At 36.1% G+C, this 26,626-nt stretch overlaps 1 protein-coding gene across 1 annotated transcript in view; it reads right to left on the bottom strand.

Moving 5' to 3' along the window:
* Positions 1 to 4: 4 nt before the first annotated feature.
* Positions 5 to 26,626, bottom strand: part of LOC134232522 (plexin-A4-like) — a gene marked incomplete at its 3' end in the record, with an annotated part of 35,538 nt that continues 8,916 nt past the window's right edge. The window contains exons 4-25 of the mRNA XM_062714500.1: positions 24,991 to 25,170; positions 24,083 to 24,205; positions 23,499 to 23,599; positions 22,320 to 22,467; positions 21,964 to 22,132; positions 21,015 to 21,105; positions 17,002 to 17,098; positions 15,398 to 15,523; positions 14,953 to 15,057; positions 14,513 to 14,609; positions 9,259 to 9,440; positions 8,855 to 9,006; positions 8,255 to 8,360; positions 5,242 to 5,378; positions 4,251 to 4,418; positions 2,927 to 3,017; positions 2,421 to 2,675; positions 1,804 to 1,956; positions 1,641 to 1,689; positions 1,041 to 1,286; positions 298 to 417; positions 5 to 88 (exon numbers count right to left, since the gene is read on the bottom strand). Of these exons, the coding sequence (XP_062570484.1) occupies positions 5 to 88; positions 298 to 417; positions 1,041 to 1,286; positions 1,641 to 1,689; positions 1,804 to 1,956; positions 2,421 to 2,675; positions 2,927 to 3,017; positions 4,251 to 4,418; positions 5,242 to 5,378; positions 8,255 to 8,360; positions 8,855 to 9,006; positions 9,259 to 9,440; positions 14,513 to 14,609; positions 14,953 to 15,057; positions 15,398 to 15,523; positions 17,002 to 17,098; positions 21,015 to 21,105; positions 21,964 to 22,132; positions 22,320 to 22,467; positions 23,499 to 23,599; positions 24,083 to 24,205; positions 24,991 to 25,170 (2,980 nt within the window). The remainder of the gene's footprint in view (positions 89 to 297; positions 418 to 1,040; positions 1,287 to 1,640; positions 1,690 to 1,803; positions 1,957 to 2,420; positions 2,676 to 2,926; positions 3,018 to 4,250; positions 4,419 to 5,241; positions 5,379 to 8,254; positions 8,361 to 8,854; positions 9,007 to 9,258; positions 9,441 to 14,512; positions 14,610 to 14,952; positions 15,058 to 15,397; positions 15,524 to 17,001; positions 17,099 to 21,014; positions 21,106 to 21,963; positions 22,133 to 22,319; positions 22,468 to 23,498; positions 23,600 to 24,082; positions 24,206 to 24,990; positions 25,171 to 26,626) is intronic.

Here is a 26,626-nt window from a genome sequence, read left to right as displayed (position 1 = left end):
GACTTCACTGCCACAGTGTCACTTTTTTCCTCTGAGTCTGCCCCTTTACAGTTTTTATACTGCCCCTGAGATGTGTTACCATAGCTACCTGGAATGGCAATAAGTTAATCAGTATTCATAGTTTAGCAATGAAACATTAGTTCTAGGATGACACATTTTCACTTGACTTTGTAACTCATAATTTCTCAAACTCATGCTACAGTTTGTAAAGCATAAAAAGTCTGTAAACGGGCTCTATATTGAAGTTGATGACTTTATAGCACAACCCATATACAGATCTATTCTGTTATACAATACCTTTTCCAATAAGATTGCCTATGCTTAATTTACTTCTAGGAATAAGGAAATCACTGACATTTTGTCGGATTGCTTCATCCTCAATACGTCCCAACAGCTCACTGATATATGGACCAGAATCTAGAAAATGTGAGATAAACTTGGCTATCAATACTAAAGTAGTTTTTCTTTTGTGTTGAAAACTGTTTTTATGGATCTGTTTATTTTTGGTTATGTAAAACTTTAAGAAAATATCTCTGGTTGTTTTTATTCCAATTTTGATTTTGTTTACCATCCCTTTGTTCACTAGTATGAAAATTTCCCAAAATACTTATCTATTTCAAAAACGAAAATTAATTCATGTTTAAAATGCAAACAATTTGGGCAAAGATCATGGTTTTTTTTTTTTTTTTTTTTTTTTACAAGAAATGCCTTTCAAATTGACAAGTTTATTGAAGGAAAAACAGACATTTCTCCTGTAAAGAATTACTATAAAAAGGGAAAACTTCGCCCCTATTTTATTTCCACCCATTTTGCCCTTGACATAAGTGGGTGAATTTAAGCAGTGCGAAATAGAAGAAAAATGTATGATTCATTGAAAAAAACTGTGAAAAGGTGAAATTAAAACGGGGCAAAATTGTTTGGAAGAGTGAACAGGCGAAAATAACACGGTGGAACATAACCCTGTATACAGTATCTCTCTTACCAGAGGGTCAATAAGCCTTAAGTAATATATAAACATGTTCTTAAATCAGGTACATTACCTCCATTGACTATCTGCCCATTCATGTCAGCTTTAACAGACATGCTGTTCATTCCAATCTCCTCCTCTTCCTCCTGCTCGTGGTCCTTCAGAAGTTCCGGTATGGCGCCCTCTGGTGGCTTGTTTTTACGCTGACGTCGTATGATACAAATTGTCAGAAGGGCAATGATTGCAATCATTGGAATCACCACTCCGAGAATGATCCCCATGGCGATTGGTTTTTCTGAAGAAATCGGGCCTTCTGGATCTGTAGGTAAGATAATTTAGTTAAAGATTCATTAAAACTTTAAAAGCAAGCCTACCAATGCAGTGTATTTGGTTTCATTTTTAGAAAAAAATATTTTTAATTTCTTGTGAATCTTTATTCTTTAAAAAAAAAATGAGCATATCTCTGCAACTGCATAACTTGTAAATAATTCTTTTTGAACATTTACTGTTTTTGAATGCTCCAATTCTCCAACTTAATATATATAAAATGACAAATGTATACAAAGACTTGCAAAATTACAACAATAACAAAAATAAAATGAATAATAAATGAATAAAACATTAACTCTTTCATCATTACATGATTATTTCCCTATGTATGTTACACCCTAACCTGTGTATGTTAAGTACCCAACATTTTCCTGAAAGTTCCCAACTTCTATCTGAAAAGGAAAATGTACAAGCTTTTCAGACTACATTTTGTCTTCTTTTTTTTTCTTTTTCATTGTGATCTCATCACAAATTCTATCCAATCAGATTCCATGACACAAACTTACAGCTACTCTGGCTCGTCCATGTCTCATTCCTTCTGGTTGGTCAGGTGGGATACATGTGATGTTATCTGATGACACCTGTATATTGGTACACTGATCTGTACCAACCAACACTCTCAGATCATGGTATGGTTGAATGGAAGAAAATGAGGATCCCTAAAGAATAGAGAAAGACATTTGCTGATGAATCTCACCTACTTCATGCAAGACTAAGCAAAAATAAACTTAGGATGGATTGATTGCATATTGTTTAACGCCCCTCTTGAGAATTTTTCACTCATATGGAGACGCCGCCACTTGCCGGTGGAGAGTTGCAAATTTTTCCCTATAATTGGCACTTAGGGCCATTGAGCGGGGAGGGATCTATTTCTTGAACACCTACTGCAACACGGGACCTCGGTTTATATGGTCTCATCTGAAGGGCTGGTCTCCATGTTGCACAGTAGGATTCGAACCCACGACATAAGGATCAACTCCTGCAGACGCTCTAATCACTGTGCCACCCAGGTGACAAATAAAAGATGAAGATCACTAAATGTAAAATAAAAACAAGTCTTTCTTGAGACAGTTTTCCCATCTCACTTTTTCCTAGATAACCACGTTTCCCTTCTCACACTTACCCTGATAACTAGAGATTTTCCCTTCATATAACTGACATTTTCTGGCAGTTTCTCCAACACAGGATCAGGATAGTAGAAGAATGGATGGAATGGAGAACTATGGGACACATTTTTCCACTTCTCTACATTGTCCAGAATGAGGCCGAAGTGAACAAGGCGAGGCTGACCAGCTGAGATCATTTCCCCTGGGGATAGGGGGAGAGGAGGGGTGGGGCACTTCAGGCACTTAAGTTTACTCAACTCATCTGCGCATTTCTGTAAATATCAAACATAACTAACTTCCTTGTCATCTAGAGCAACTTGAAATTTCTAAAGAAAAAATCTCAGAACAAAAGCATAAACTAGTCTTAATCAAAAACAGGAAAACAAATAAACTATGAGGATATTTCAGTGTCAACATGATCTTATCTTGCATTTACACTTGTCACTATATGATGCAGGACATGAAATAATAGTTCAAAACAACAATTTCAGTGAAATTATTTCGGTGTATTAATTTTATTTACCAGAGCTGAATCTTCATGTCCTTCCAGAAATATCAGTCTCCTTTGTATGAGGTTTAGTCTCTTCCCACAGACTTGCACATAGACACCACCACTATAAAAACAAAACAGTTCTATTACAATTATATACAGTTATGTACAAAATTTATTTGGGGGGGGGGGGTTACCCGACAATGCTCAAATCACGAGAATAATAATTAGCAAATGGACTGTTGAACAAGAGAATTACAGACCTGTTTACCCTTACCGTCGTCTCTCAGTATTTTTGATCAGATTTGTCCGTGAGATTTAACATTTGCCAGTAAGATTTCGCTTCCCATTGATTTTACGTATATAATTGTAGAACAACTGCTTTTTTGATTATCAAAACATGGTTAAATACATGTAACGTGTTCTTTGTCATGTTATACCACAGCATTTTTGGCAACTTGAAATCGTCGATGTCCTTTAATTTTTTCTTTTACAGTGATTAAAGGGCGTGAAACTGAGACAGATCATAAGGATGATTGATTGATTGTTTAATATATCTCAATAATTTTTTACTCATTAAGATGCAACCACCTGCCCGTGGAGAGCTGCGAATTTTGTCCACTACTCAGCACTCAAGGCCATAGAGCAGGGAGGGGTCTGTTTCGTGCCAGCACCTATTGCGACACGGTTTATATGGTCTGATTTGAAGGACAGGTCTCCAAGTCACACAAGTGGGATTCGAACCCTCGACGTAAGGAGCAAGTCCTTACTGTGCAACTCTTAGAGCAGACGCTCTATACACTGTGCAACGCGGCCCCAGCAACCAGATCATTACAATTGATTGTCAATGACTGTTGCTGTTTTAAGCCGAGTAGGCATTCTTTCATCAATATTTCAGCAGATCATAAAGAAAACTAACTCCTAAATTCCAAACAAACGTATTTCCATATTTTCATAATAGCAAAACATGAGACGTATTTTTGATTAAAAATCCGTAAAAAATACGGCGAAATCGTAAGAGTAAACAGCTCTGGAATTAACATGGGTTTCAGCACCATATAAGTTAAAGAGAGAAATTTTATCTTCGTGAGTGATGCTTCTCACAAAATTATGCGATAATGAATTCCTAGCTTATAATTTGGAATCTACAGCAGTGCTTTTATAGTGAGATATCCAGGTAATTTCTATCAATGAAGTCATCTGACAGTTCAATTATAATAATATACATGTATGTAAGTAATTTTGGGAGCCCTATCTGACAGTGTTTTCATAATAAGGTATATAGGTAATTTCTGAATTTAGCACAACCTGACAGTGCTGTTATACCATAATAAGTAGGTAATTTGGGGAGTTTTACCTGACTGTGCTGTTATAACGAGATATGTAGGTTATTACTGGGTCCTCTGTATAATTGAATTTGTCAGTTAGAAGTCGTTTAAATCCTCCAAAGTCCACCTCTACTTCTCTTTGTCCCACTCCATTTACAGACTTAGATGTCATGCACTGAATTTCATCTGCCATCACCCTGTGAAAGAGAATAAAGAAACCTCAATTCTAAAGGCACAAAATAGAAATAGCTATTTTTAGTCTTGTCAACATAATACTCAAAATTTACTTTTTTATAGGTCTTATTTCCTTGCATTTGTGTTTTTAGTACACTTGTACAAAAGTTTAATAGATTTGCATTCTACATTCAGATTTCATACAGAGTAGACACAATTCAGTAAATAGAGGGCATCACAGTGATATGCTATGTGATATACTATCATTACACCAGGTAATGCTATATAGTTCAGCCAGGTTTACACGAACAACCAAAGAGACTATATCGCATGATTAATGCATCTAACTGGCCCTCAACTTAGAAATATTTTAAAAAACACATGCATTATCTAAGAATAATCTGTACCCCTCCTTTTCTTTTCCTGTCTCTTAGTATCATCCCCCCTCTCTCTCTCTCTCTAACATACTGTAATTCTTACAAGCTTAAGGACTTCCTACTGTATCAAAATTTATCAGTGACCTTCTGTCTTCACCTTCTTAACCCCCCCCCACCAATCTCTTTCCCTCCCTCCCCCTCTTTCTCTTAAACATACTGTGTCACTTCACAAGGGCTCCAAGCTATATCCACATTTATCAATGACACTATACCCCCCTCTCTTTCTTTCTAACATACTGTGTCACTTTACAAGGGCTCCCAGCTATATCCATATTTATCAATGACCCTATGCCCCCCTTCTTATCCCCTCTCTTTCTCTCTAACATACTCTGTCACTTTACAAGAGCTCCCAGCTATATCCACATTTATCAATGACCCTATGCCCCCCCCCTCTCTCTCTCTAACATACTGTGTCACTTGACAAGGGCTCCCTGCTATATCCACAGTTATCAGTGACCCTATGTCCACATTCCCTCCAAATATCCTCAGTAAGGTGCCTCCTGATTGGGGTCCTTTGTTGGGGTTCATACCAATCACTTTGGGAATCTTAAAAAACAAGATGTGTTTGTGAAACACTGATGCCCCCGTCTGGCAACATAGAAAAGATTAAACTTTTCTTATATGCAGATTTAATATATTGGTATCCAAAGTAGGGTATTCTCACTGGAAACACAATTGTAAAATATTAAAGTAGGCCAAGGTTAAAGTTTTTTCATAAGTACGGAAATCTCCAAGGTCAAAGCAATTAGTATCTCATTAAAGGTCTTGCCACAAAGAATACATCTGTGAAATATGGAAGCCCTAGCCCTAATCCTTCAAAAGTTATAGCCAAGGTTACCGATTTTAAAAAAGTGGGTCTAACTCCAAGGTCAAAGGGTCATAATTCTTGATTAATGATATCAAATGAAAGGTTATGTAAGAAGGATTACATATGTGAAGTACAATATCACTGGCCCTTGGCGTTCAAAAGCTATGGCCAAGGTTAAAGTTTTTTTTCATAAGTACGGAAATCTCCAAGGTCAAGATCAATAGGTCAAGGTTATTGGTATCTAATGAAAGTTCTTGCCATAAAAAAAATACATATGTGAAGTGTGTAAGCCCTAACCCTAACCCTTCAAAAGTTATGGTCAACTTTACCAATTTTGAAAAGTAAGTCAAACTCCAAGGTCAAAGTCAAAGGGTGAAATTAGGTGGTTTCCAAAGAAAGGTCTTGTCATAAGGATATGTAAAGTATGAAAAGTTATGGGCAAGGTTAAAGTTTTTGCAGACAAACAGAGAGACAGAGAGACGGACGGACACAACAAACATAGGTAATCAGAGATTACAGAGCTCACCTCAACGAATGTTGTCTTTAAGTAAGGCAAAGTCACACAATTAACCAACAAAAAGTGTACATTCCAGAAATGAAAATATTTAAGCAATTTTGATCGAATACATTGAAATAGACCTACCGGTACATAAAAAATTTAAACTAGTTGTTCATGAAAATGTAATTAAAATTAAGCATCTGAAGCAAATTTGAGAGTTTTCATCTCCTGATGCAACATTTGTGCAAGTTTGGTTTGGTTTATACAATGTTATATAAGCCTTCAAGTTTTTTGGTAATTGACCTGCACCCATAACTTTTACCTGGTCTATTATCTGAAAAAATGTATGTCGAATTCAGCATCCAAAGTAAGTCCATTAGTGTGCATCCTAAGATGTATTGTCCATGCAAGTTTGCTCATTATAGGGCTCATAGTTAATTGGAAATGATACATTCATCACAAACTAACATTTTCACTCATCCACAAAATGTAGGTCAGATTCAGCATCCGAAGCAAGCCTGGTAGTATGCATCCTTAGATGTATCATCCATGCAAGTTTGGTCAACATAGGGCTTATAGTTACTTGGAAATGAAACCTGCACCAAAAACTTTAACCTGTTCACTCAACCAGAAAATGTAGGTCAGATTCAGCATCTGAAGCAAGCCCGGTAGTATGCATCCTTTGATGTATCATCCGTGCAAGTTTGGTCATTAAAGAAGTCATAGTTACTTGGAAATGAATTATGCATCAAAAACTTTCACCTGCTCACTCAACCGGAAAATGTACATTGTAGATCAGAAACAGCATTCGAAGCAAGCCTGATAGTATGCATCCTTAGATGTATCATCGATGCAAGTTTGGTCAACATAGGGCTTATAGTTACTTGGAAATGAAACCTGCACCAAAAACTTTAACCTTATCACTCAACCGGAAAATGTAGGTCAGATTCAGCATCCGAAGCAAGCCCGGTAGTATGCATCCTTAGACGTATCATCCATGCAAGTTTGGTCAACATAGGGCTTATAGTAACTTGGAAATAAAACCTGCCCAAAAAAATTTAACCTGTTCACTCAACCGGAAAATGTAGGTCAGATTCAGCATCTGAAGCAAGCCTGATAGTATGCATCCTTAGATGTATCATCCATGCAAGTTTGGTCAACATAGGGCTTATAGTTACTTGGAAATGAAACCTGCACCAAAAACTTTAACCTGTTCACTCAACTGGAAAATGTAGGTCAGATTCAGCATCCGAAGCAAGCCCGGTAGTATGCATCCTTAGATGTATCATCCATGCAAGTTTGGTCAACATAGGGCTTATAGTTACTTGGAAATGAAACCTGCACCAACAAATTTAACCTGTTCACTCAACCGGAAAATGTAGATCAGATTCAGCATCCGAAGCAAGCCTGATAGTATGCATCCTTAGATGTATCATCCATGCAAGTTTGGTCAACATAGGGCTTATAGTTACTTGGAAATGAAACCTGCACCAAAAACTTTAACCTGTTCACTCAACCGGAAAATGTAGGTACGATTCAGCATCCGAAGCAAGCCCAGTAGTATGCATCCTTAGATGTATCAACCATGCAAGTTTGGTCAACATAGGGCTTATAGTTACTTGGAAATGAAATCTGCACCAAAAACTGCACCAAAAATGTTAACCTGCTCCAAAAACATTAACCTGACCATTACTTTGCTGAAATTGCAGCATCTGAAACTTTGACTGGTACAATGAAACACATTAGAAGCATCTTCCATGCATGTCTAATCAATATAGGACATAGAAGTACTTAAAAAGAAAACTGCTCCAAAAAACTTAACCTGGGACGCCAACGCCGACGCCGACACCGACGCCGACGCCGAGGGTATTACATAAGCTCCCCCAACTTCGTTGAGGTGAGCTAAAAACTATATACCCCCGAAACTTTGTTTACGGGGCCATAAAAAGACATTTATAACAATCAGAATAGCTCAAATGTTGCCAATAGGTACAATCATTATGTTTCAAATACAATAAAACTTCATTATAACAAACTTAATGAGGCTGATACCTCATTTTAACAAACTCAGTGAAGCTGATAAAACTAAGATACTTAGGATATTATTCCACTGACCACGAAGCTGAAGACACTGTCAGATTCCGTTTTATACAGTTTATCCACCTCCACTGTGATTGTGCCATTTAGTGGAGAATCCACTTTGTCTGTCAGACACTTAAACCTGGAAAAAAGAAACTGAAAAATAAAATCACATTCTCCTTAAACTTTATGAAACACCATACAACATAATGTAAAATCACATATTTTCAAGGTGTCAAACTCTCGAGGTATGATGAAAAAATCTTGGTTTGTGGGGACTTGATTTCATGGATGGAGAATGTTTAGTGGTAATGTATATCAAATTTTACTTTTCGTGATGGTCATAAAATTGTGGGTCTCTCCTTGCCTAGAAAAAACGAAAATAACCCCCCACGAAAATTAGTGATTTCACAGTAAGTAAAATTTATTCTGCAGAAATTTCAGTTACAATGGTGCACAGGCCACATTCTATACCAATCATATCTGCATCAGGGAAACTTTCTAATACCTCATTCTCAAAAAGTTACATTTTAATAGACTCTTTTCTTCAGATTCTAATACTTCAAAACTTTTGCCAATTACACTCTACATAAAAAACTGACTATAAGTATAGTTTTTATAAAACATTTAGCTGACCCTTGTGAGGATTCGAAGTGATCAGGGTGTACCATACAGTTGACCCCTGCCACCTTCACGCCGTCCTTGATGTCCAGGTAAGATTTCCCGAGGTTAATACCTCTTACGGTAATGTTGGTTCTCCCTTGTACAGGGCCCATAGAGGGCTCAAACTACAAAGAAACACTCCAGTTCAAAGACAGTCTTACAGCTTACGTGTGGGTTTGGATGTACTCTGTACACAGTTTTGATTTCTATCATCAATCTTTGCATGTTTTTTTCAATCTAGAGATTTTCACTCTTGAACTAGGGAAAATTTTGACTTGTCACAAAATAACAAATTCTAAAAAATAACTCACAACAGATGTTCATATTACCTTCAATATTCCTAACTACTCTAAGAAAAACAAAAAAAAAAGAGTTACCCTGAATATTTTGGGATTAGGACACGTGTCATCTCTGTCTAGCCACTGGTCCTGTACACCCTGACACTCTCGGTTCCTTGTACACCTGTTGGTTCTGTTACACCATCCACAGTTGTATTTAGAGTCCATCGTCAAACACAGGCCACAATTTGTCACCATTTGTGTACACTTGTATATCCGAACTGGAATCAAAAATAAAAAACACTTGTGTTCCAAAGAAAATCTAAATTTAGTAGTCACTAACAAGATAAATATATAGCATCTAGCATTGGTACATATTTCTAAAACTAAAAAAAATACCTAATGTACATGTACAGTACTAATACTTGTGTGCTGTCAAATTTTGCTGCAATCATGAGTTGGGATTGTCAGCATACTGTACTTGTATTATATTTGGTGAGTACTATATTTGGTGGAAATTATTTTTTCCAAAAGTTAGCGTAGATTTGATTTAGCGCTTTCTGAATGTGCTAGATATAAATGTATGACGTACAAAACATTATTAGCGATGTACTTAATTTAGTGGACTAGCGATTTTTTTCCACCCATTGGGAAAGGGTCCGGTACCGATTCAATTGGGAAAAATAACATCAAAGAAGAACAATGAGAATTTTCTCTCAATCAAATAAAATGTATTTTGCACTTATTCTAACTAAATTACCTATTATTACGTGTTTTAAAGAATAAGCAACGAGTACTTATTGCTTATTTTTATCAATGTCCCATGTTTTCCACATTTTCATGCTTTCAAATTGTCGAAATGTATGATACTATGCTGTTTTTCACCACAGATCCCCCCAAATTACGACTTTCTCTACTTTTGATTTAAGCGGAAGTGAAACAATTAGTCAACTTGTACATTGTTTCATTTAAAAAGAAATACAATGTCGTCATAGTCTGTTGCTTCACAGTTGAATTGGGGATTTTTGGTCACAAAATTGGGAAAAATTAACGTTTTTGGCATTGGGAATGGTGCCGTTTATCGGTACCAGTTATATAAAGAAAACAAGAGGCCCACGGGCCTTATAGGTCACCTGAGTATCATGTAACAACTTTCCAGTGATTGTATTTGGTTCGTGTTTTAATCCAAAAGCCATGAAATTCACAAATTTTGAAGGAGGCACCATTGCTTATCAAAGGGCATATTTCAAAGCATTAATTTTTTTTTTAGTCAAAGTACCCCCCTGGTACCCCTGACCCAGCGGCCCTGAAATTATGTATTTTGAAAGAGGCCCCTTTCTACATTATAAGGCCAGCATTTTTTTTATGTTTAGGTTTAGTTATGAACATGAGAATAAAAAAGTCACGAAGGAGAAGGAAATAAAAAAAAATTTGATAAATCAATTATTAACATTTGTACATTCTTTTTTTATGCTATTCTAATAGGCTCCTTACCACTGGACACATAATGCTTACAAATAGGAAAGTAGAACATTTAATTGCTTATTTCATCATCTGCCAGCTTGGGTAGTTTGGGCCAGTTATATAAATTTTGTGATGTTGGTCAAAATATATTTTAAAATAGAACTGTCCAAACGGGACAAAATACCCCCCGCTGGGTTTTTCAGAAGTAAGTTTTTCCAAAATAAAGATGTATCAAAAACGAATTATGAAATTTTTATTCCAGTGACCTTGAACTTCCCCAAATAACCTTGGGTCAAGGTCATGACACACCCTTGGGTCATGGGCAATCTTTCGGTGAAATGAGAACCTACCAAGTTTATCCATAAGAAACATATGGACCGGACACAAATTATGAAATTTTTCATCCAGTGACCTTGAACTTCCACAAATGACCTTGGGTCAAGGTCATGACACACCCTTGGGTCATGGGCAATCTTTGTGTGAAATAAAAACCTACCAAGTTTATCCATAAGAAAGATATGGACAGGACACGAATTATGAAATTTTTCTATCAGTGACCTTGAACTTCCCCAAATGACCTTGGGTCAAGGTCATGACACACTCTTGGGTCATGGGCAATCTTTCAGTGAAATGAGAACCTACCAAGTTTATCCATCAGAAAGATATGGACCGGACACAAATTATGAAATTTTCTTCCAGTGACCTTGAACTTCCCAAAATGACCTTGGGTCAAGGTCTTGACACACCCTTGGGTCATGGGCAATCTTTGTGTGAAATAAAAACCTACCAAGTTTATCCATAAGAAAGATATGGACCGGACAGGGATTATGAAAATTTTCTTCCAGTGACCTTGAACTTTCCCAAATGACCTTGGGTTAAGGTTATGACACATTCTTGGGTCATGGGCAATCTTTGTGTGAAATGAGAACCTACCAAGTTTATCTATAAAAGATATGTATCAAACATGATTTATGAAAATTTTCTTCCAGTGACCTTGAACTTTCCCAAATGACCTTGGGTCAAGGTCATGACACACCCTTGGGTCATGGGCAATCTTTGTGTGAAATGAGAACCTACCAAGTTTATCCATAAGAAAGATATGGACCGGACACGAATTATGAAATTTTTCTTTCAGTGACCTTGAACTTCCCCGAATGACCTTGGGTCAAGGTCATGACACACCCTTAGGTCATGAGCAATCTTAGTGTGGAGTAGTAGATTCTAATGTCCCTCTGTAAGAAAGATATGGACCGGACACGATTGCACAGACAGACGGACGGATGGACAGACGGACAAGGTGATTCCTATATACCCCCCCAAACTTCGTTTGCTGGGGGTATAAAAATCAGTTCTTTAAAAGTCTTTCAATATATCTTCATTTTTTTAATATGTGTTAGGTGAATGTGTAGACTTTGTTCTAAAATTTACTTGATGCCTAAAATTATAATTCCTGTCATAAAACAGACGGTCCAGTATTGGGGAGTAGGGTGAACATTTTAAATAATTTTTCTGGCTGATACAAATGATACTACATGCCTGTATACAGGGATTGACATTAACGTCCGATTGTCCGGGACAAGTAAATTCTCAGTTCGGGCAAGTGAAACTATCAATGTACTTGTCCGATCAGGCAAGTGGATATTTCTGATAGAAACATTTTTTTAGTCTCACATAAGTTTATAAACAACACAATAAATTAAAGTTAACACTTGATTTCCGCCAAATACGGGACATTGTTATTGCATTCGGAATCCCTCGGTAGCATTTCTGGATCTTACCTTTATTCAGAAATCGGGTTCGTTATTCTGTTTTCTTTCGTAGTTTAAAAAATATGAATATCTGTCTTACAACTTACGTTACAGTCTTATTATAAAATAGAGATTACAGAATACTTTCTCTACCCAATTAAGGAATTATATGAAGAACACCAATTATTCACGGTGCATGATGTATCTTGATTCAAAACATAACGACTCTCTTCCTTCTGGCTTCGCCTCAATTTTTTAGAGGAAAAGTTAAAATTTCAAACAAAAATCATAAGAAAATAATATTCCTGCAGTACTCTGTGTGTTTTCAGGATATATATAGTTTAATGACAGGAAAGTGTTTTACATACATGTACATTTACAATTGTAGCTTCACCATCATATGAACATTTTTTCCGGCAGTTAACTTCAAAATATAGATTAATTTGTCAACTTTTATATTTACAACAAATTAAGGTACAATAACTGTTTTTTTTTTTTCTTCAAACATTTTGGGCAACCAAATTTTGCATTCGGACAAGTCAGAATTGTAGTTCACTTGCCCGAAGGACAAGTAGAAATAAAAGTTAATGTCTACCCCTGGTATATATTTGTATATTCTTGCCTTTTAATAGTTGAATTTTTTTTAATTTCTTCAGGTTATTGTTTATTTCTTCCTCAAATGGACTTAACTTCTCACATAGTTTTATTAATTACATCTGATGCATAAGCAACCCATTTCTGAAGAATGATGCTTAGACTGTAAGCTATAACAGAGACCTAAACAATGTCGCTGGCAATATGCAATAGTTACCACGGGCAGTTTAAAACCTGCGGGAGGAAAATAATTTACAGACATATACTTTTGAAACGAATACATAATTATCTCACCAGCATGTCATTGTGCAACAAAGTCGTCAGCATTTTATCTGTCCTTTGAACGGGTGAAACGTTTTGAATGGCACTCGTATCGATGAATTTTACACTAAACCAAGCTATCTTCTCAGATCTAGCTTTATTTACCCGCCGTTTCATCTTAAAACCGGAAGTGCGAGTTCGTAAATTTGAAATCTCGATCATATAAATTTGACATCGGAAAGAAAAAAATTGTTTTATTTTTTTCTGAAAATTCAAAACCTTGAGCGGAGGGTTTGTAAAACTGAAAATAAAATAAATCCTGACCTTAAATATGTAATTAGATCATTAGTATATTAACCAGGAGCAAAGGATAAGATGTTCAAAGAATTCATGCATTTCACTATATAATCATTAGAGCCCCACCCTAAAACAAGAACCCCTGACCCTGGGGCCATAAAATTCACAATTTTGGAAGAGGCACTCTTGCTCATCATAACTATGTACTTAGTTAGTTTATTTAATACCCAGGAGCAGAGAAGAAGATTTTCAAAGAATTCATGTATTTTCACCATATAATCAATAGAGCCCCTCCCTAAAACCAGAACCCCTGACCCTGGGGCCATAAAATTCACAATTTTGGTAGAGGCACTATTGCTCATCATAACTATGTACTTAGTTGGTTTATTTAATACCCAGGAGCAGAGAAGAAGATTTTCAAAGAAATAATGCATTTTCACTACCTACTTATTTAGCCCCGCCCTAGCACTAGAATCTCTGACCCCAGGGCCATGAATTTCATAATTTTGGTAGAGGCACCCTTGCTGATTACAATCATGCAAACAGTTTGACTGCTTGATGTCCATGAGTAAAGGAGAAGATTTTTAAAGATTGCATTAATTTTAGTGGTTTTGGCCCCACCCCTCAGGCCCCAGGGGGGCAGGGATCATGAAATTCACAATTTTTGTTCCCCTTCACCCATAGATGCTTTGTGCCAAATTTGGTTGAAATTGGTTCAGTGGTTGCAGAGAAGAAGCTGAAAATGTTCAAATGTTAACGCACGACAGACGACGACGGACAAAAACAGATAGCAATAGGTCACCTGAGTTTACTCAGGTGACCTAATAACGCAGTTCTGCCAAAATCGCTTAATAGAATACACCTCTTAATTTAAAGTGTTTACAGTAAAGCACAAAAATAGGTCAAGAGAAATCTTTGTTCTCTAAAACTGTAGTGCTCTAGGGATTGAAGTATACATTGCTAGTTCTTAAGACCTTTGATCTCTATACCTGTAGTGTTCTGTGGCATATCCAGAGGATATTTGTTTGGTCCCCATAAAACTTCAAACGTGGCATCAACATTGGATGTCTCCTGCGAGTACTCAAACTGAAACATAATATGTAAATCATACAGGTCCTCATGTCCTGTGCTGTGCTAGCTACAGATCTGTAGCTGGCTGTTCAGAAAATGCCGTGAGACAGTTCACCTTCTGTAAGTTAGGTGAGTTTTTCTCATCTCACAATTTAATCAACATACTCATGATAATCTACACATCAAAATATTTTGCTTTTAAAGTTCTTTTTAAACTGCAACTTTGTCACATTTTTTTTTTTTTTTAATTTTTTTTTTTACAATTTTTGATGGTTTCTTGATTCTGCATGCATTGAGTCAATAAAAAACATCTTTACAAGATGATAAATCAATAGCAAGTGATTTCTTATATACTGACCTTGACCTTCTGACATGTGAGGCTGTTGGACTCCTCTTTACCAGGAACCATGACGTTCATGCCTAAATACCTAAATCTACACCACATCTCATCTGTCTGACCGGCCTAAGAACAAAGATATTCCCATAAAGTCACATTCTCCTTCTTCAGAAATGCAAGATTTTTAAGAAATCAGAACATAAGTAATCTATACTGGGTTATTTTCGCCATTTAACACTTGCTTACAAATTTGCCCCGTTTTAAATTTGCCCAGTATCAGTTCTATTTAAGAATTTATACAGTGTTCTTTATATTCAGCTTGTTTTAAATTCGCCCACTTGTGACAAGGGCGAAAGGGGCGAAAATAAAAGGGGGGGGCGAAATTTCCATGTATACAGTATCTTAAAATCAGTTACTACATGGGCATTACATTTGTGGATTCTGTCCATTTTAAAAGTATGAATACCTTCATATTGACGAGCTTGACCACCAGCTGGGGGGAATCCCCGGAGTGGACAATGATGTCAGTGCTCTGTGAGGCGGGGATCTCCACACGAGGGCAGCTGTCCAGACTGGTAGTACCAGGGTCCCGCTACAGAAAACACAGACATATAATCCTCAGAGTGAATTTTATCAGGTTTCTCCACAAGGGGTTTTATCATGGCGGCCCGCCATGGTTAAATTTATGTGCGCCATGGTTAAACGAGCTGCGCCATGGTTAAAATCGGCATCCGCCATGATTAAATTTCATTGCATTTCAGTCCTGACACCTCCCTTTTTTAATGACTTGAGTAGTTAATTGTGTTTATTAAATACTACAACTGCCGTGCACCTGGCATGCCTCGAAGGAAAGCTAGCGGAATGTGCTAAACAAACACGTCGTTAATCAGCGACTATGCTGTGAAGCGTAACAATCAATGAGAGTCAATTAGCTGATCGGATGATCAATATTTTGGGAGTTTATTATCCTGTACACATGCATGTAAATAATTTTGGGGAACTTCGACATGTTCACTACATGATTAGATATATTAACTGGATTATAAAAGATTACAATTACAAGCACGATAATCGTCATGCATGCATTCAAATTTCAAATACTCATGTATTTAATCAATTTACCGTGCTCTTTTTTTAAGCTTGAACTTTATCTTTTTGATAAAATGTGCATAGGGCCTGCGTCTCAATCGCCGTCTTAGTTTTAGAGTTACTTCCCGTTGTTATGAAACGTCGCGTGGCGCTATTTTTAGCACTGGGCACGTGGAGAAGTAAACAAAACTGGGTGATTAATGCAATATCTAGAAAAATAGAACGTTTAGAAAAAAGGACTCTTGTCCAAATGTTCCTTTGTGAGTTAACTTAAAAAATACTGCCCATTTATCAGTTTTAGTCATATTGAAACAAAACATTTCATACAACAGGCTACAATTCTTATCATTATTAATCTATTGCCATGGTTTCTGACTACTTGTATCAACAATTTTGTTTAAATTCCTTCAGAAGGTTACTACAGTTTTGGGAAAATTTTGGTTAATTTGTGAAAAAAGGAACAGGATAAATTCTTTTCAATTTAATTATTATTCTCTTTAACTTTAAAAAGTGTTAGTTTTTCATTGTTTTGTATTGCAGTAGGTAAGTTTAAAAAATTTTAAAACCAATCATTGATTAATGAAGATTAGGAAGTTGAGATGCATTCGTGTTTTCGGTCACATTTCGCCCGCGCAGTTTCCTCCATGGTTAAATTTTCAAATGTGGAGAACCCTGCAGATGTTTCCTCCATAGCACAATGCCCTCATTAAAAGTAATATGAGGGCATGTAAACAGATAAAGTTTCAAGTTATCCTTTAAAATGTGTTGATGATGCCCAATATACAATTTGACTGTGCACATAATATATAGAATTCCTAGATGCAGGCATGGTTTTATATTTCTTTGTCTCACAGTTGTGCAAGATAGGAAAATGCCATATCAAAGGTCATCAATATTTAGAGAGTTAGAGAAATGGCTATGCAATTTCTTTTTTTCCATCTTACACAGAAATAAAGCTTTTTTAACATTAAAACTGCCAACCTCAGATGGTTTCAGGGACACAATTGATAGAGTTGTGCAGGAATGAGTCTGGTAGTGCCAGGAACAGTTGAAGGAACTTTTGCTGCAGTCTGTACATCTGAAAAAAAATATGGGAGAAGGATCCTTTAAATCATTCAAAAAAAAAAAACAAACATAGGTAATCAGAGATTACAGAGCTCACCTCAACGAATGTTGTCTTTAAGTAAGGCAAAGTCACACAATTAACCAACAAGAAGTATACATTCCAAAAATGAAAATATTTTTAAAAGCAATTTTGATCTGATACTTTGAAATAGACCTACATAAAAAATTTAAACTACTTCTTCTTCATGAAAATGTAATGAAAATCCAGCATCTGAAGCAAATTTGAGAGTTTTCATCTCTTGATGCAGCATTTATGCAAGTTTGGTTTATACAATGTTATATAAGCCTTATAGTTTTTGGTAATAGACCTGCAACCATAACTTTTACCTTGTCTATTATCTGAAAAATGTATGTCCAATTCAGCATCCGAAGCAAGTCCATTAGTGTGCATCCTTAGATGTATCATCCATGCAAGTTTGCTCATTATAGGGCTCATAGTTTATTGGAAATGAAACATGCATCAAAACTAACATTTTCACTCATCCACAAAAAGTAGGTCAGATTCAGCATCCGAAGCAAGCCTGGAAGTATGCATCCTTAGATGTATCATCTATGCAAGATTGGTCATTAAAGAACTCATAGTTCCTTGGAAATGAAACCTGCACCAAAAACTTTTAACTATTCACTCAACCGGAAAATGTAGGTAAGATTCAGCATCCGAAGCAAGCCTGGTAGTGTGCATCCTTAGATGTATCATCCATGCAAGTTTGGTCAACATAGGGCATAAAGTTACTTGCAAATGAAACCTGCACCAAAAACATTATCCTGTTCGCTCAACTGGATAATGTAGGTCAGATTCAGCATCCGAAGCAAGCCCGGTAGTATGCATCCTTAGATGTATCATCCATGCAAGTTTGGTCAACATAGGGCTTATAGTTACTTGGAAATGAAACCTGCACCAAAAACATTAACCTGTTCACTCAACTGGAAAATGTAGGTCAGATTCAGCATCCGAAGCAAGCCCGGTAGTATGCATCCTTAAATGTATCATCCATGCAAGTTTGGTCAACATAGGGCTTATAGTTACTTGGAAACGAAACCTGCACCAAAAACTTTAACCTGTTCACTCAACCGGAAAATGTAGGTCAGATTCAGCATCCGAAGCAAGCCCGGTAATATGCATCCTTAGATGTATCATCCATGCAAGTTTGGTCAACATAGGGCTTATAGTTACTTGGAAATGAAACCTACACCAAAAACTTTAACCTGTTCACTCAACCGTAAAATGTAGGTCAGATTCAGCATCCGAAGCAAGCCCGGTAGTATGCATCCTTAGATGTATCATCCATGCAAGTTTGGTCAACATAGGGCTTATAGTTACTTGGAAATGAAGCCTGCACCAAAAACATTAACCTGTTCACTCAACTGGAAAATGTAGGTCAGATTCAGCATCCGAAGCAAGCCCGTTAGTATGCATCCTTAGATGTATCATCCATGCAAGTTTGGTCAACATAGGGCTTATAGTTACTTGGAAACGAAACCTGCACCAAAAACTTTAACCTGTTCACTCAACCAGAAAATCTAGGTCAGATTCAGCATCCGAAGCAAGCCCGGTAGTATGCATCCTTAGATGTATCATCCATGCAAGTTTGGTCAACATAGGGCTTATAGTTACTTGGAAATGAAACCTGCACCAAAAACATTAACCTATTCACTCAACTGGAAAATGTAGGTCAGATTCAGCATCCGAAGCAAGCCCGGTAGTATGCATCCTTAGATGTATCATCCATGCAAGTTTGGTCAACATAGGGCTTATAGTTACTTGGAAATGAAACCTACACCAAAAACTTTAACCTGTTCACTCAACCGGAAAATGTAGGTCAGATTCAGCATCCGAAGCAAGCCCGGTAGTATGCATCCTTAGATGTATCATCCATGCAAGTTTGGTCAACATAGGCTTATAGTTACTTGGAAATGAAATCTGCTCCAAAAACTTTAACCTGTTCACTCAACCGGAAAATGTAGGTCAGATTCAGCATCCGAAGCAAGCCCGGTAGTATGCATCCTTAGATGTATCATCCATGCAAGTTTGGTCAACATAGGGCTTATAGTTACTTGGAAATGAAACCTGCACCAAAAACTTTAACCTGTTCACTCAACCGGAAAATGTAGGTCATGCAGATTCAGCATCCGAAGCAAGCCCGGTAGTATCCATCCTTAGATGTATCATCCATGCAAGTTTGGTCAACATAGGGCTTATAGTTACTTGGAAATGAAACCTGCACCAAAAACTTTAACCTGTTCACTCAACCGGAAAATGTAGGTCAGATTCAGCATCCGAAGCAAGCCCGGTAGTATGCATCCTTAGATGTATCATCCATGCAAGTTTGGTCAACATAGGGCTTATAGTTACTTGGAAATGAAACCTGCACCAAAAACTGCACCAAAAATGTTAACCTGCTCCAAAAACATTAACCTGGTAATTCCTTTGCTGAAATTGCAGCATCTGAAACTTTGACTGGTACAATAAAACACATTTGAAGCATCTTCCATGCATGTCTCATCAGTATAGGACACAGAAGTAATTAAAAAGAAAACTGCTCCAAAAAACTTAACCTTAACCTGGGACGCCGACACCGACGCCGAGGGTATCACATAAGCTCCCCCCAACTTCGTTGAGGTGAGCTAAAAAAACTAGAAAACTGACCAGTCAGCAAGGGCGCCCCGCCATGGGGTAGAATTATAAAGGTGCAGCTTATGGAATGATTCAAAAATATATGACAAATAAGAAACAGCAACTGTATTCTTAGAATTTCAGGATAATTCCTGAATATCCAAAAACCTGTATATAATATCCTTGTATTTACATAAGGCAGTAAAGAACAACTCAACACTGAATGTATATCTGAAAAATAATGAAGCTTGTGTTATATAAAATGCCAGCCTTCAATGAATGCAAATACATATCATGAAGGCTTGACCTTAACTTCCAAACAAACAGCAGTTGCAGACAAAGGTTTTCATTAATCTTAAAGTGACAGATAAAGATAAGCCTTCTAAATTTTCTGCAGCAGACTAGATAATTAATCCCAAAGGATTAATTGTACTTCTCTCTCATCATTTTCTTCTGAATTTATAATAAGAACTTTTTCAGTAATGATAGAATGAGGTTTTTATCCTACTACCTTAAAAATCAATCATATTCTTGAATTTACATGAAGCAAAAAAAAAAAAATAAATAAATAAAAAAAAAAATATACCTTCTTTAATCTATTTCTTGTTTTAAGAATTCAATGAAATCAGAGCTCATTGTGTAGGGTATTTCAACAAAAATAAAGTAAAAACATTTATACTTCAATCCACTTAAATGGACTTAACTTCAAAACAAATTTCATTTGTAGACAGAGGTGGTAATTAATCTCAATGTGACAGATAAAGATAATGCTTTGGATTTTCTTCAGGAGGAAAGCTAATTAATCCCAGGGGACTCATTCATTGCAGTATTCAGTTTACAATGGGAACGTTTTCAGAAGTTATCTCTCTTTGCCAATTCATTCTTATATAAAGTTAAGGAATCTACCCCACCACCCCAGCTCCAAACCAGAGGACATAGAGAAAGAAACTTAGCATCAAAATATGTCTTTTTGCCTATGGAACTACCATACCAAATTTGAACTTAATTGGACTACCATAAAAAAAGTTATTAGGAAAAAACAGAAAATTTGTGGACGGAAGAATGACAGACGGACAGACAGACGGACAGACAGACAGACAGAGTGATTACTATAGGGAACCCGCAAATCCTTGGGGGGCCCTAATTACAGTTTTATAATTATAAAGAGTATACATATATCATTGTGTTATATATTTTGGACAGAATTACAATTTCACAGCAATAGTGCAATCATTATCTTAAAAAAAATTCTTACGTTTTGTGAAATGTGCAGTCAAACACAGGCACACTTCTTTTAACAAGTGCATGACCTTCAACATGAAATTCTACCTCAAGGTCATGGTGATCTACAGAAAATTAAGATAAGATATAAATACCTTACATTAACCATTTGGAAATACTGAAAAAAAAGAACAACAAATTATATCCATAAAACCATATCAATGAGAAATACCAATATATGGTCAGTCTAAATTTTTTTTGCTGGTGTCATTCAAGTTAGCGAACAGAATCAAACAAAAGAATACATAATTATATGTTCATAAAAATTTTCTTAGTCAAGTTTCAACCACCAAAATAAGCACCCTGTTGAAATAATCTGTGATAACATATTTCTATACAAACATATCTGAGGAATAAATAAATATAATATATGCAGCCCAAAACCTTGTTATCTCAAACTTGATATTACTGAAAAGAGGTCCAAAAATTTGATGTATCCATGCAAAATACACGAAAACAATATCACTGGAACTTCCAACTCGAACATAAATTCTGGTCAGCTTCATCATACGTTAAGTTTAGTTGGTTAGACTAATTATCAATTTGCTTTATCATTCCTATAGAGTTAGTAAACAGATGGGTTATTAATGTAGCTAAATGTCACTTCTTGTAAAAACACAATCCTTTAGAAAAAATGGTACTATCATATAAAATGACATGTGCATTAAAATATCATATGCATTCTATAATAAATTCATTGTATTGTTATTATATGTGGACTTTACAAGCACTCAGATGTACAATCTCTTGAACAGACCCTCACTTTTCATACTCACAAATTAAAAACTGTGAAAAGAAAAGAAATGAAACAAAAATTAATCATAAAATAAGACTGAACATAACTGAGATTTGATTAAGAATGTTTATTCAAGATATATATGAATTTACTAAATTAAATGTTATTGCTGAAAATTCTTACTTACCCTTACCCCTTGGTTTTAACCCTAAAGACTTGTTGCTTGGCAACAGACACGTGATCACATCATTATCCAATGAAGCGGGTGTATGGGCAGTGATTGACATGGCAGTAAAGGCACACTGCAGGTTGCCCCTCCCACTTGTGAGAGTGACATCCGATAGCTTAAAGCTGACCTAAACAAAAAGATGATGCTTTTGGAAATCTTCACATCACTGACATAAAAATTTAGTGAGAAAACTTGATAGTTTATCAACGAAAATATTTACTTTAAGATAGGCATTGCCAAATGATACCATCTATAAGCATTGATATGAGTATATGCATAAATGACAACGCTTTGACCATGCATGAAATCCTTACTTGATGTTGATGCTGGTTTTTACTGATGTTTTCGTAATTGAGGATGGAGGGCTGAATGTCTGACATTGTGGCACAGCTTTCCTGTTTAGCTGATGACAACCATGGAGGTACGATGAGTGAACTCCGACAGTCCTCCTTCTCTGTGCATCTATAAAAAAAAGGGACTTAACTCATTCCTCCATTTAACATTTTAACTTGCATCTCTTTTACAGGAACAGTACCAGTATTTTTTAAAATTATTCATCTTAAAATATCTACCAATTTTTCGCTATTTCATATAAGATTGTAGGATGTGATATAGATTGGTTTTCCTCGCCTTTTCAAAAATTTGCCCTGGATTCATAAAATTGGAAACTCTGATGCATAATATATTCATCAGGGTTCGACATTAACGTTAGTCCGTTAGTCTCAGACTAATACATTTTCTTTCGGACTAATCAAATTTGTGGTTAATTAGTCCGAACGGACTAATGAGTTTTCTGGAGGGGGGGGGGGAAAGAATTTACCGATGTTCAATTCTCAACAACTTTCACTGGAAAAACCCGTATTTATTTTTAGCTTTCTAGCTTCTTGGCGGGAAGTTATGTCAATTTGGGACTTAAATTTAGGACTCGATGGTATAAAATTAAACATTTTAGCGATCATGATTTAGTATGACACATAAAGAAAGATGTTGGATGTTTGGATGATGTAATATATGTATAGAGAAAAACAAATGAGATCGGGAATACAATCATAGTTCCTGATCGCGAGATTTTCAACGAATCTTGGTATAAAACATTTTATGTAAATGTTTTGTTTATTTCAAAAAAGTATAAAAAGTAAATTGCAATGTTAATTCTACTATTTATTTATATTATTGACGGACTCATAAAATTTCCTCGGGCTAGTAAAAGTAAAGAAACACTAGTCCGGCCGGACCAAAGCCTTAAAAACTTAGTGTCGAACCCTGTTCATATTAGAATTTTACTCTTATTGCTTAATACTTGAAACTATAGTTTGAAATTTTTTTCCAAGGGAATTTGATAAATTCATAGTTGAGGTATGTAGACAAACACAATATGATAGATTAGAATTATAATATTTTCTGGCAGATGGGAATTAATAAAAGTAAACTTTTAAGAAAATTATGAATTTTGCCATTTACAAAATTGTTTACTTCTAAACTGTGACACAAACCTGTTGTCCATGTTACACCACCCACACACAGGGTCAAAGGTCGTGACACAGTCCTGGCAGGTGGTTCTGTGTTCACAGTGAGAAATCCCCACTTTAATCAGCTGTCATAGCAAGGTTAAACGTAAACAGGTATCAGTGTCATCATTAAATTCAGAAAAAAAATATATCAATAACATATTACTGCAATTAAAATTTAGAACTCACTTGCTCCGATAATAAAGACTTTGTAAGTTGAACATCTTTATAATATTTATTAAAGATTAAAGTATAATAACCAGAGACTATGAAGAAAATTGATAGCAACTCACTCATGAGAACATGTTTTGTAAATTACTGTAAACATAATATATTTGGCTGTGTATTCTATTTAGCACAATTCGCAGAAAGAATCTTACTGTAAATCAAATACATTGCTTAATGTCTTGTTCACATATATTAATATAAAGCACATTCATATAAAGCGCTGAATCAAATCTACACTAACTTGTTAAAATATCAATTTCCGCCAAAATATCGTACACGCCAAATAAAATACGTTTACAGTAAGTGACAATAACTTGGATTTAGCCAGCTGTTCTAGTTACCTTGTCTCTGGTGACTACATAGATTGACTTCTTATCCGGGCTAACTGGCATGGACATGCCCTCCTTCATGTCATGAATGTAGAGTTTGTCCACCTCAGTAATACTGGATCCAGACATAATGTACTGTAAAATAGGGGGAAAATTCATAAACCAAAGAAAAGAACATGTTTTTTCTGAACTTCATCTTTGTAGTGACCTCTTTAATTGATCTACTGATCTTGCTAGAGCAGATGGATGACAGACTAACAGACAAAAGTCTAGGAAATACTACTGAATTTTAAAATTTAAGTTATCTATTTTAAAAGTTTCTGTCAGGAACATAAACTCAAAAGAGGACAAGGAATAACTTCACCATCAACATGATCCGTGTTGAAATTGGTTTTAAATTTTCTTGCTCACAAAGTGATTTTTATGGAATCCAGATAGGGCCATGTAGTTCACCATCTTATCAATGCACCATCATGGTTTGGGTTGAAAGTGCAATGATTACATACATTAATTCAATTACAATGATGCCTTGATGATGGTGCAATAGCATGATGAAGCGGTAATGAACGCCTCATCAACATCACATCATCGAAATGTCATGTCATCACTTCACACCATCCCATTATCACTAAAATGTGCTAATATACCATTGTCATTGCATTGATGAGCCATCACACCATTGTGGATGCTCCATGGTGCGATAGTGAACTGCATGGTCCTATCCAGATTCCACTGATAATTTATGGCAAATTAGGATTTTTAATTTAGAGTTCATTTGATTTTCCCTGATTGCAGGACAGATGCAATTCAGCATATGCACATCCTGTGACAAATGATGTCAGCCTAGTGAGCGGGCCACAATATTGTTTACTTTTCATAATAAATTTGGCCCAGTGAGTGGGCCACACTACACTGCTTACTTTGCGTAATAATCCATCCCCTGAGCTGACAATGAGGGCAGTGTAGGACTTCTGACCAATGACAGCAATAGACGACAGGTAAACGTTCTTCAGTCTTACAATGCTTCCTCTCAGAATTGGCTGGACACCTTCAATGGAAGCAAAGCCTCCTGGAACTTTGGAGCAGTAAGGGTCAGATACCTGTAAAGATTAATGAGATATGATTAGACGTTACCAAAAACGATACACTAGTCTCAGATTTTCAATATATGTAGTTTATCTCAGTGCTTTTGTCCCTTTTTTAAAAGCCGCATTTTTCATCCATTCTGGAATTTTACTTTGAAATTCGATCATAATTGTAAAAGTAGTAAATTGTGGGAAAAATGACCCCATTTTAAGGGATCCCCCTTTCTTCAGCTGCAATTTGGGGTCAATGAATATTACAGAATGAATATTTTATTGACTAAAAATAGCTCTAGAGACTAAGAATGATTTTCCTGACTTTTTCCAAAATTAGTCTAGGGTCTATAAAATTGGGAAATTCTGATGCATCAAATGTTAAGACTAGAATTCTTTCTTGTTGGTTACTTGAAAATATAGCAGATTTTTATAACTGGAACTAGATCCCATAACTGGACCCAAAACTAAGACAAGAAAAATCCTAAAAATGGGGGAATGATTTGCAACAAAGATATTTAATTTTGGCCTATACATGTATATATCTTTGATTTAACAAAACAATTCAGGACTCTTAGTGGTGAATATGGTTTCAAATTGATATTCACCAGCAGATGATGTAACAAGAGGCCAAGGGGCCACATTACTCACCTGAGCAAATCGTCTAGGAAAAAAACACAAATCAGATCAGAACTGAAAAGTTTACTGAAAGGGGGGGCTTGAATTTAATACTACTTTAGAATGCCTTCATATTAATACAGCATATGACTTTGCTGTTCTTGACAAAAAGATTTTTTAAAAACATTTTCTTCTAATCATTGCTTTGAAGTACTTGAGAAGATGATTTTTATACAGATTTTCCTTATATATTCCTATGTAAAACTTTGATCAGCCATGTGGCCCCACCCTACTCCGGGGGTCATGATTTCAACAAACTTGAATCTACACTACCTGACAATGCTTCCACATGAGTTTTATCTTTCCTGGCCCAGTGGTTCTTGAGAAGATTTTTAAAGATTTTCCCTATATATATCTTATGTAAAACTTTGATCGGCCATTGTGGCCCCATCCTACCCCCAGGGGTCATGATTTGAATAAACTTAAATCTACACTACCTGACGATGCTTCCACATGAGTTTCATCTTTCCTGACCCAGGGGTTCTTGAGAAAATTTTTCCTATATATCCCTATGTTAAACTTGGGGACGGCCATTTTGGCCCCACCCTAGCCCCGGGGGCCATGATTTGAACAAACTTGAATCTAATATACCAGTACCTAAGGATGATTTCACGTTTCATCTTTCCTGGACCAGTGGTTCTTGAGAAGAAGATTTTTAAAGATTTTCCTTATATACTCCTATGTAACACTTTAATCCGCTATTGTGGCCCCACCCTACCCCCGGGGGTCATGATTTGAACAAACTTGAATCTACACTATCTGAGGATGCTTCCACATGAGTTTGATCCTTCATGGCCCAGTG

Source organism: Saccostrea cucullata, unplaced genomic scaffold (genome assembly GCF_032062105.1).
Source record: "Saccostrea cucullata isolate Sc308-1 unplaced genomic scaffold, CSIRO_AGI_Scuc_v1 ctg4071, whole genome shotgun sequence".
Taxonomy (NCBI): Eukaryota; Metazoa; Mollusca; class Bivalvia; order Ostreida; family Ostreidae; genus Saccostrea; species Saccostrea cuccullata.
This window is presented reverse-complemented; position numbering and strand designations above follow the sequence as displayed.